At 36.0% G+C, this 12,119-nt stretch overlaps 1 protein-coding gene across 4 annotated transcripts in view; it reads right to left on the reverse strand.

Annotated features, from left to right (window-relative positions):
* Positions 1–12,119, reverse strand: part of METAP1 (methionyl aminopeptidase 1) — a 66,048-nt gene that overhangs the window by 20,277 nt on the left and 33,652 nt on the right. For all 4 annotated transcript variants that reach the window (XM_036410921.2, XM_036410930.2, XM_045570598.1 and 1 more), the window contains 2 exons: positions 5,282–5,394; positions 4,090–4,150 (listed from right to left, as the gene is read on the reverse strand). In XM_036410921.2, coding sequence (XP_036266814.1) covers positions 4,090–4,150; positions 5,282–5,394 — 174 coding nt within the window. The remainder of the gene's footprint in view (positions 1–4,089; positions 4,151–5,281; positions 5,395–12,119) is intronic.

Consider the following 12,119-nt stretch of genomic DNA (forward strand, 5'->3'; position numbering starts at 1 on the left):
TTGCATATATATCAACATATGTGTAACTCCATCTATTGAAAAAAATCCACCTGGTAAAAATATCAGAGCCAGTATAATAATTATTTCAAAATCTGACAAAAAGAATATAAGAAACCATGAACTAATATTTTTAAAAAAATATATTTTATTGATTTTTTACAGAGAGGAAGGGAGAGAGATAGAGAGCTAGAAACGTCGATGAGAAACATCGACCAGTTGCCTCTTGCACACCCCACACCGGGGGATGTGCCTGCAACCAAGGTACATGCCCTTGACCGGAATCGAACCCGGGACCTTTCAGTCCGTAGACCGACGCTCTACCACTGAGCCAAACCGGCTTCGGCTGAACTAATATTTGTAAATAAATGTGGATATAAAAATCCCAAATAAAATATTATTAAATAGAATCCAAAATACATGTAATACCCCCATGACATAAGTGGAAAGACACAATATTAACAAATCTAGACATATAATTTCTCACAGCCATAGATTAAGGAAGGAAAAATAAATGATCATCTAGAAAAATAATTCTGATAACATGGCCAGCACGACAAATATAAATCTCACACCAACAACCCATATCATGGAATGCCCATGTCAGTACTGCTATTTAATATTGTTCTGACAGTAGTAGGAGGTATGTTAAACAATAAAAAGAAATGACATTAAATTAGAAAGAAAAGGACAAAATCTTCATAATTTCAGATATGATTACATATCCCTAAAATAAGTAGACACCTGGTGAATGACTAGAAATAATAATTTAGCAAGTTGGCAGATTGTAAGTTAAATATGTCAAAATCAATAGCTTTCCCATATACAAACAATGAGTTAGAAAATATAGAAGATAGTATTTACAAGAACTAAAAAAAATAAAAATATCCAGAAATTAACTTAATGAAAGACCTAGTGAAGGAAGTTTTAAAATACCACTGAGATAGAAAAAGAGACTTAAATGAAATAGAAAAACATACCCTGTTCTTGGATAGGAAGATTCAATATTGTAAATGTGTCAATTCGTCCAAAAGTAGTCTATAAATTTAATACTACCCCAATTAAAAAATGGCAACAGGATATTTTGGGGACAAGTTAATTCCAAGTTTCACATGCAAAAGCAAACATGCAAGAATAGCCAGGAAAATTCTGAAAAAAAGGAAAGGTGGGGGCAACAAGGCCTACCAAATATTAAAACATTATATAGCTATAATAGTTAAGAGTTTGGCAATGGCACATGATTAGACAAATGGGTTAATGAAACAGAACAGAATCCAAAAACAGACTCAAAGACACGTGAGAATTTAATACAATTGTATAGGGTGTATTTTAAATTATGAGGGGGGAAAAAAGAACTGGTATTTTAAATAAAATAACTTATGGTGTGACAACCAGATATTCTTCAGGGGGAAAATAAAGTTACATTTGTATTAAATTCCTAATCCTGAGGCTGCGAGGGAAGCCCAGGTCCCGGGCGCCTGCCGGCGGCCAGAGGGAAGCCCCAGTCCCGGGTGTCAGAGGGAAGCCGGGGCCGGCAGCCGGGGGAAAGAAGGCCTGCTCTTGCACAAATTTCATGCATTGGGCCTTTAGTCATTTTATAATAATCTCTGAACCAAAAAAAAGTCTTCTCCTATGTTATTAAGCTCTAAACACCTCAAAGAAAACACTGATAAATTTTATTATAGAAAAATGTTGAAAGTTTGCCATAAATATAATGCTATAAACAAAGACAAAAATGTTCAATAGGGAAAAACCTTTTATAGAACACACATCAAAGGATTATTTTCCTTAGTAGAGAAAGAACACTTACAAATCAGTATGGAAAAAACTAGTAACCTAATTGGGAAAAGGCTAAGAGGAATAGACCAATGTATAAAAAGATGCTTAATCTTCTTCATAATTTAAAAATACAAATTAAAGTAACACAAAATATCATCTTTCAGATTAGCACAATTCATACAGCTTGAAAACACACTATGTTAGGGAAGATAAGGAACAAAAGACTCCTTTATGGTTTTTAATAAAAATGACAACTGGCAAAATTGCTTAAATTTGTTATAACTCTCAAAATAAAAAATTACATGTATTCCTTGATCTAGGTGTTTTACTTTAGGCAACTGACGTACAGAAATACTCTCACATGCAAGAATAGTTATTACAGTCAAACAAGTAAAAACCTGGAAATAATCTAGACATACATTAGTAGGAGGAGCCTGGTTTAATAAATTTATGATGTATCCACATAATGAAATACTTGTCATTAAAACAAAGTGAAAATAAAAAAAAAAATAAAGCATGGTGAAAAGGTGTATATGGTTTGGTCCTACCGTGTATAATTAGGGTGAGGGGCTAATGTGCATACACATATAAAAGATCTCTGGAAAATTTGCAAGAAACTGTTAATAATGATTCTACCTCTGGGGAGTATGACTTACTTTTCACTATGTAACATTTTATCCTATCAGAATTTACCACATCTATGTTGATTTTAAAACTACATTAAAAAACAGCCGAGCCGAAACCGGTTTGGCTCAGTGGTCGAGCGTCGGTCTGTGGACTGAAGGGTCCCAGGTTCGATTCCGGTCAAGGGCATGTGCCTTGGTTGCAGGCGCATCCCCAGTGTGGGGTGTGCAAGAGGCAGCTGGTCGATGATTCTCTCTCATCGATGTTTCTAACTCCCTATCCCTCTCCCTTCCTCTCTGTAAAAAAAAAATCAATAAAATATATATATTTTTTAAAAACAAACAAAAAAAACCCAGCTGAAACCGGTTTGGCTCAGTGGAAGAGCGTCGGTCTGCGGACTGAAAGGTCCCGGGACTGAAAGGTCCCGGGTTCGATTCTGGTTAGGGGCATGTACGTTGGTTGGGGGCACATCCCCAGTACGGAGTGTGCAAGAGGCAGCTGGTCGATGTTTCTCTCTCATCTACGTTTCTAGCTCTCTATCTCTCTCCCTTCCTCTCTGTAAAAAAATCAATAAAATATATTTTAAAAAAACTACATTAAAAAACATTAAATACAGCCCAGCCGGTGGGGCTCAGTAGTTGAGCATCAACCCATGAACAGGGCAGGGCACATGCCTGGGTTACAGTCTCGATTCCCAGTAGAAGGCAGCCGATCAATGATTCTCTATCATCACTGATGTTTCTAATCTCTCTCTCCTTCTTCCTCCCTCTCTCTGAAATCAATAAGAAAACTATTTTTTAAAAAATATTAAACAGAGTAATGAACTTATACATCCTCAAGAGCTATCTATCATTCAGACTATCTTTTCCTTCAATGTATCTGAAATAGTGAGGTTTAACTAAGTTTTAAAATTATATTCATAAAAATGTGATATGGTTCCCCACTTCTTAGAGAACAAAGCAAAGGCAACTTAGCTTAACAGATTAAACCACATGAAAACGAATATTCAATCATTTTTGACATGCAAAATATCAAATAATCCAACCTAAATTATGCCTACAGGCCCTATGATCAGAGACTGCTCCACTCGTGCTACAAATTACCTCTTTTCTCTGGGTCTCTCACCTTCATTATCTGTAAAATGGAGAACACAACAGAATCCACCCCAGGAGTAACACCTGAGAACTTAGCATAGTGCCTGACATATAGTTATAAAAAAATATTACTTACAGAATCACCACCAGTATTACTATAATCATTGCCAATAACACTAGGTTCTATTAGTTCTATAGACCAGTCTTTAGTTAGGCATTCATTTGAAGCCTCCAGAATCTGTTTTTATCTAAATACGTTTTATGTAATTAAAGTATAGAACATGTTAAATCAAAATGTTTTTTTAAATCTAGAATTTGATATAAAAACACAAAATTCAATATTATGTTGAATGTAGAATTAACATCTAAACATTTTCAGAATTGGATAGATTTCTTCGAAGAAGAGTCTTTAATTTTCTCAAATGTTCTAGTTTAAAAGGTTATGTTTACATTTACTAGAAATTCAGCACTAAAAAACAAACAATAAAAAGAAATCCAGCACTGAAAAATTTCTCCACAGAAAAGCACTCCTTTCTTTGCAGTGGTCATCAGGCTCACAAGCTGAAAACTGAGGAATCAGCATCGTAAAACTCACCTAAAGGATGATCAGCATAATCTGGTCTTTGAATATAACTTGGCACAGGCCTGGTTGGCATCTAAAAACATCAAAAGATATATGTTAGTTAAAACCAATTCAAATCTGAAATTAATCATCACTATTAAAATTTACTAACAAAGGCCCTAACTGGTTTGGCTCAGTGGATAGAGCATTGGCCTGAGGACTCAAGGGTCCCAGGTTCGATTCCAGTCAAGGGCATGTACTTTGGTTGTGGGCACATCCCCAGTAGGGGGTGTGCAGGAGGCAGCTAATGGATGTTTCTCTCTCATCAATGAGTCCAACTATCTCTTTCCCTTCCTCTCTGTAAAAAAAATCAATAAAATATATATTTTAATTTTAAAAATTACTAACAAAGGAAATAAAAGTGAGGAAAAACACTAAAAAATTCATTCATTTCATTTAAATAAAAAAAGTTTTAAATGACACCTTAATTATCACAATATGTCTATTTCATGAAGATTAAACTTAATTTTCCTAGTTCTAATGCCACTTAAATATCCTAAGTGGGGAGGGCGGCCACGGCTATTAACATCACAAGCAGACAGCAGGTGCCCATGTTGTTCCGAACCAGCTGGCAAACTATCAGCAACAAAAAATTATATCTCTAAGTAAATATACACCATTATGTTCATTATTATCTCTGAGAGCTAGTATTAAAAAGATGTTCTCACATTGTTGATATATGCCCAAATTTTTTAAAGCTGTATTTTTTATTTTTTTTTTAAATCAGTAAAAAAATGCAAATATTTGTGGATGGTAAATTGATTTAAAATTAAATGGATTCCTATGTTAACATGCTGAAGCCCATCTGACAAGAACGTAGGAAGGAGTGGGAGTGGCAGAAAAGCCCTATCAAACTTAAGGTAGAAATATATCACATTAAACAATTTTAGAAAGGTAAGCAATATACACTACCACCAAGCCAGCCAGAAAATATCTATTCTACTATTTCCTTTTTTAGGATTAAAGAAGTTTTAATCCTTACATCTAAAAATTTTTTCTTCTTCCAGAATTGCCAGTTATCCCTATTAACTTCTAAATAATGTCCCATAAAGAGCTAGAATGTGAACTTAATCCTTATTATATAATTCATAATTGAAATACAAATTTTTAGTAAACGACAAATTGGTTTTAAGAACGTTAAATGTGTATTACCTTATTTACTCACCAGTGGATAATGTGGTCGGAGTTTACCCGTGTATCGATAACCTGCCCATGGGTCAGTATTAATATCACCTTCTAGACTCCAGGAAGACAATTCCCGCTTTGCCTTTTCATCTTCTAAATGATAGATGGATGAGAGAAAGGACAGAGGAAGAAATGCTTCAGTGGTCAAACTACTGAGTAGCAGCATTCTTTAACTGTAACTTGTGTGAACACCACACCAAAGAGTACAGGTACAAAAACCCAACAAACTCCTGCCTTAGCATATCTCACCAGAGCTAATGTTTTCTTGCTATGTTTACAACCCTATGATACCTCAAAGATCTGAGTGTCTTGTGAGAAAAAGCCCAAGCTAACCATATTGTAAGTTGTTATACATTATTGACTAGGAACAGCTCATACTAGAACTCCTGTCCTCAAGCAAATGCTAAATCTCTACAAGATCAATTTATAGGAAGCCCGTTTTGAAGTACATATAAAGTCTGAGCCAAGGCAGTATTTCAAATTGCTTTGAAAAATTTATGAGCATCATTTGCCTTTTCTCAGTTCAGGGGTAACTGAAGAAATTAGAAAAAGGTAAAGATAGCCCTAGCTGGTTTGGATCAGTGGATAGAGTGTTGGCCTGCGGACTGAAAGGACACAGGTTCGATTCCAGTCAAGGGCACATGCCCAGGTTGTGGGCTCGATCCCTAGTGTGGGACATGCAGGAGGCAGCCAATCAATAATTCTCTCTCATCATTGATGTTTCTATCTCTCTTCCTTCCTCTCTGAAATTTTTTTTTTAAGGTACAGATGAGGGGAGAGAAAAATCAGTAAAAAAATCACTGAAACCTCAGTAGAAAAATTTAAGAATTACACACACACACACACACACACACACACACATACCATTTACCAGGTTACAGTTATTAATACATAATGTTGCATTTAGTGAAATGTACCTAAGACTCCTTTTCATACATAACAGACCAGACTCTCTATGGCAGCGTTTTTCAACCGTTGTTCCGCGGCACACTATGTTGCCTGGTGTGCCGTAGGTGCAGACAAGACAAGAATTTTATAATTTTTCACTATTTTGTTTACTTAATATTTCATAATAAAGTAATTATAAAATACTTTCTTTGTGTTTATTTGATTCCTATTCAAGAGAATTACTTTATATATAGTCAATATAGGCACAGAGTTAAATTTTTTAACATTTTCTAATGGTGGTGTGCCTCGTGATTTTTTTCATGAAACAAGTGTGCCTTTGCCCAAAAAAGGTTGAAAAACACTGCTCTATGGTATCTCACATCAGCAAACTGTACCTCCATCTACAATGAAAAACAAAACAAAACAAAGTAAAAACACACACACACACACACACACACACAGCACAAAAAACAAACAAACATACAAACAAACACTAAATAGACCTTGAATAGCAGGAATTAAATCCCTCCAGTGTCAACCTATATCCCTCCCAAGGCAACTCATCTTTTCCTGATTACTGCCATGCTATCACAAGTTTTGAAAGTCAGGCTTTAGGCAATTGTAGAGAAGTATATGAGAAAAATAAAACTCCCCCTTTACATTTAAATATATTTAAAGTACAAAATGGGGAAGAAAAAATGAAATCATACCATATTAAGCTAGCGAGGAATGGTAAATGGATGAAGGTGGTCAAAAGATACAAAATTCTATTGATGCAGAAAAAGCATTTGATAAAATCCAACACCCTTTCCTGATAAAAACTCTTAACAAGGTGGGAGTACAAGGATCATACCTCAAAATAATAAAAGCCATATATGATAAACCCACGGCCAACATTATACTCAATGGGCAAAAACTAAAACCATTCCCTCTAAGAACAGGAACAAGACAGGGATGCCCACTCTCGCCACTCCTGTTTGACATAGTACTGGAAGTACTAGCCATTGCAATTAGACAAGAGGAGGAAATAAAAGGCATCCAAATTGGAAAAGAAGAAGTAAAGTTATCCTTATTTGCAGATGACATGATATTGTACATAAAAAACCCAAAAGACTCCATTAAAAAACTAATTGACTTAATAAATGAATTTGGCAATGTAGCAGGATACAAAATTAATGCCAAGAAATCCATGGCATTTCTATACACCAACAGTGAAACTACAGAAACTGAGACTAAAAAAGCAATTCCATTTACCATCGCACCAAAGAAATTAAGATACCTAGGAATAAATTTAACTAAGGAAGTAAAGGACCTATATGCAGAAAACTACGCGACACTGAAAAAAGAGATAGAGGAAGATGTAAGGAGATGGAAGAATGTACCATGTTCATGGATTGGTAGAATCAACATCATCAAAATGTCCATACTTCCTAAAGCAATCTATAGGTTCAATGCACTCCCCATTAAAATACCAACGGCATATTTCACTGACCTAGAAAGAACTCTCCAAAAGTTCATTTGGAACAATAAAATAGCCACAGAAATCCTGAGAAAGAAGGGTAAAGTAGGAGGGATCTCAATACCAGACTTCAAACTGTATTACAAAGCCACTGTTTTCAAAACAGCCTGGTACTGGCACAAGAACAGACATATAGATCAATGGAATAGAATTGAGAACCCAGATATCAACCCAAATCACTATGCTCAATTAATATTTGACAAAGGAGGCATGAATATACAATGGAGTCAAGACAGTTTCTTCAATAAATGGTGTTGGGAAAATTGGGCAGACACATGCAAAAGAATGAAACTAGATCACCAACTTACACCATACACAAAAATAAACTCAAAATGGATGCAGGACTTAAACATCAGACGGGAAACCATAAAAATACTAGAAGCATCCACAGGCAGCAAAATCTCAGACGTATGCCAAAAGAACTTCTTCACTGATACTGCCCCTAGGGCAATGGAAGCTAAAGAGAAAATAAACAAATTGGACTACATCAAAATAAAAAGCTTTTTTACAGCAAAAGAAACCATCAACAAAACAACAAGAAAGCCCACGGTGTGGGAGAACATATTTGCTAATAACACCACTGATAAAGGTTTAATCTCCAACATCTACCGACAGCTGATACAACTAAATAAAAGAAAGGTGAATGATCCAATTAAGAAATGGGCAATGGATCTAAATAGAATATTTTCAAAAGAAGACAGAAGGAAGGCCAAAAGGCACATGAAAACATGCTCAAAGTCACTAATTATCCGAGAGATGCAAATCAAAACAACAATGCGGTACCATCTCACACCTGTCAGAATGGCCAACATCAACAAATCAACAAACGACAAGTGTTGGCGAGGTTGCGGAGAAAAAGGAACCCTCGTGCACTGCTGGTGGGAATGCAGACTGGTGCAACCACTGTGGAGAACAGTGTGGAATTTCCTCAAAAAACTGAAAATGGAACTCCCATTTGATCCAGTAATCCCACTCCTAGGAATATATCCCAAGAAACTACAATAGAAACACCAATCAGAAAGGATATATGCACCCCTATGTTCATAGCAGCACAATCTACAATAGCCAGAATTTGGAAACAGCCTAGTGCCCGTCAGCAGATGATTGGATCCAAAAACTATGGTACATCTACACAATGGAATACTATGCTGCCACAAAAAAGAAGGAATTCTCATCATTTGCAGCAACCTGGATGGAATTGGAGAACATCATGCTGAGTGAAATAAGCCAATCAATGAAAGAGAAACACCACATGACCTCACTCATTTGTGGATAATAAAGATCATTATAAACTGATGAACCAAAAGATAGATACAGAGACAGTAAAGCAACAAGCAGATTGTCAAATTTCAGCAGGGAGGGGAGGAGGAACTGGGGGAGATAATAGATCAACTGAAGGACTTGTATACATGCATATAAGTACAACCAATGGACATAAAGCTCTGGGGAGGGAGGGGATGTGTGGGAGGGAGGGAGGGGGAAAAATCAATAAAATATGTAAAAATAAATAAATTAATTAAATTAAAATCATAAAAAATAAAATAAAATAAAATCAAATCTGTGACAGGGGAGAGTTGAAGCAAAAACCCATTTCTCTGTTAAGACAGTTCCAAACTTTGCCATCATCCCAAAATGAAACTCTGTAACTGCTAAACACTAACTTCCTCTTTCTCTCCCAGCCTGTGGCACCACCTTTGTTTCTATGAATCTGACCATTCTAGGTACCTTGTACAAATGAGAGCATAACAATAAAAAAAAAAAAAAAAAAAAAAAAAAAAAAAAAAAAAAATTCTACTTATAAGAAATATGTTCTAGAGATGGAATGTACAGCATGGTGACTGAAGTCAACAAAAACAACAAAAAGACAATCCAGTCAAATTTCCTCATTTTACAGATGAGGAAACTGAGGTAAGGGGAGGTTTCCAGTAGCCAATCCATTTGCATTACTCTGGAAGATAATACAATGATAATATTACATATAAAGTACAGAAATACAAAAGAATAAGAATGGAAAAACAGCCGAAACCGGTTTGGCTCAATGGATAGAGCGTCGACTTGGGGACTGAAGGGTCCCGGGTTCGATTCCGGTCAAGGGCATGTACCTTGATTGTGGGCATATCCCCAGTGGGGGGTGTGCAAGAGGCAGCTGATCGATTACTCTCTCTCATTGATGTTTCTAACTCTCTATCTCTCTCTCTTCCTCTCTGTAAAAAATCAATAAAATATATTTTTCTTAAAAAATGGAAAAACAAAAGAAAAGCTCTCCTGTGCTACTGAATTTTTAGTATCTTTCTCCCTAAGGAATTGAAGAAAGCCACTGTGAATGTTAATGTCAATAGGAAAACTGTCTCTCACCCTAGGACAAAACTGGACTGCATTCATTGCCTCAGGGTCAAACATTACAGAAAATTACTTAGAGATGCAGGTCCACTGATGCCTGCTTCAGCTATGAGAAGAATCAAGTACTTTTGTCTGGAATGAGAACAATTTTCACCTGAAACAAAGGGCAGAATAACAAGATGCAGATTTTGTTTTAACAAACTCCTGCGGAGAGAGCAAGAAAAAAGAAAGATAAAACCTTTCAAAGCTTCCAGCTGATCAGCATTTCAAGTTTTCCACAATCTATTTTCAAAAGAGAATTAAAAGCAGACCTCAAACAAATAATACATACATCCAAAGATTCCTAGATGAGATTGAAATTTGGCAAGTTCTTTTCGAATAACTTATTAGGAAAATGTACACTTCAATAGTCAGTTCATTTACATTTTAGGATCAATTTGAGCTGAGCCCTAAGTGTTAGACATGTAATGGACACCTAATTCAGCTGAATTGGACTTGGGGTTGGTAACAAAATTGCAAATTAACTGATGTTTTTCAAAAAGCTGTGAAAGCACAGGACAGTCTCACACACACACATCTGGGGATACATCCTATCCAGGCTTTAGTCTTTAAAAGGTTCTGTGCAGGCTGCCTCCTCTGGTCAGCTGACACAACAATATACCTAAGCTTTGCATAAGACAGGATCATCTGATCACAAGTCTGACTCAGTCCCTCGAGAAATGACTATTAAGTAGCTGTGGAGCACTTACTATGTGCACTGTACGCATGCTCAGTATTTTACATGGATTTGTTTGCTTAATCCTCACAACAGACAAAATTTCAGCATTTTGAAGGTGAGCTCAAAGTAATGTATGCTCACAAAGCTTTGGTAGAATCAATTCTGAAACATTACATAAAATCTTCACTCTGCAATCCAAAAATCAAGAACTCTAGTTTTGAGGGTAGAGGAGTGATTATTGAGATTTGGTTTGTTATTGTTTTTTAAAGGAATTTTTACAGCATTTTTTTTGGCTACTCAAAAGACATCTATCAAATGCTTCCACCTCTTTAAGAAATGGGAGACAAGCACAATGAATAAATCAGTGATACTTAAAAAGAATATAGGATAATAGAGTATTAAGACGTAAAACGCTACTATCTCCATTCTGGCAGGAAATAGGCACCTAAGCTTCAGCACTGTGTGCCTTTGATGCCTTTGTAATCTAACTGGTCCTTACTATCACAAAAATAAGTCCTGGCTCTAGCTGGTTTGCTCGGTGGATAGAGCGCCAGCATGCAAACTGTAGGGTCCCGGATTCGATTCTAGTCAAGGGCACATGCCTGGTTGTGGGCTTGATCCCCAGAAGGGGGCGTAAAGGAGGCAGATCAATGATTGTCTCTCATCACTGATGTTCCTATCTCTCTCTCCCTCTCCCTGGCTCTCTGAAATCAATAAAAATACATCGTAAAAAATATACATTTTTAAAAAGTCCTGTCCTTGAATCATTTATTTAATTCATACTTGAAATTTTCCTAAGATCTGATTAGCTTCTGCAATCAAGAAAGGTCCGTATGATTTCACTGGTGAATTCTACTAAACATTTAAGGAAGAAATAACACCAATTTGTATAATCTTTTCCAGAAAACAAATGAGGAGGAGACACTTTGCATTGTATTAGAAATAAAATTACTCTAATGCCAAAACCAAAGACATTAAAAGCAAATTACAGAAATATCCCACATGGGCAAACATATAAATCAAGCATCCTTAATTAGAAATCAGTGCACACTACACCTTAAAAAAAAAAAAAAAAAAAAAAAGGAAAAAGGCCTAAGCATGTCATCTCATGAAATAGACTACTTGATATCTTATCTCACTATTATTTCTTGGAATAAGTTGCTATGTTTTATGATGCCCTGTTCCTTCCTAACTAATATTCTTTCCCCCTAATTCCTTTTCCAGTAATCTTAGTTCCAGCGAGGACCCTTCCCCAGACATTCTCTCTTCTAGGACTGTCATCCTCAATGGTGTAATCGGGATCAATTTATTAGGGGAAAGATTCAGGGCTAGTCAGCTGAGGGTTGTCTCTGT

This window comes from Pipistrellus kuhlii, unplaced genomic scaffold (genome assembly GCF_014108245.1).
Source record: "Pipistrellus kuhlii isolate mPipKuh1 unplaced genomic scaffold, mPipKuh1.p scaffold_m20_p_1, whole genome shotgun sequence".
In the NCBI taxonomy this organism is placed as follows: domain Eukaryota; kingdom Metazoa; phylum Chordata; class Mammalia; order Chiroptera; family Vespertilionidae; genus Pipistrellus; species Pipistrellus kuhlii.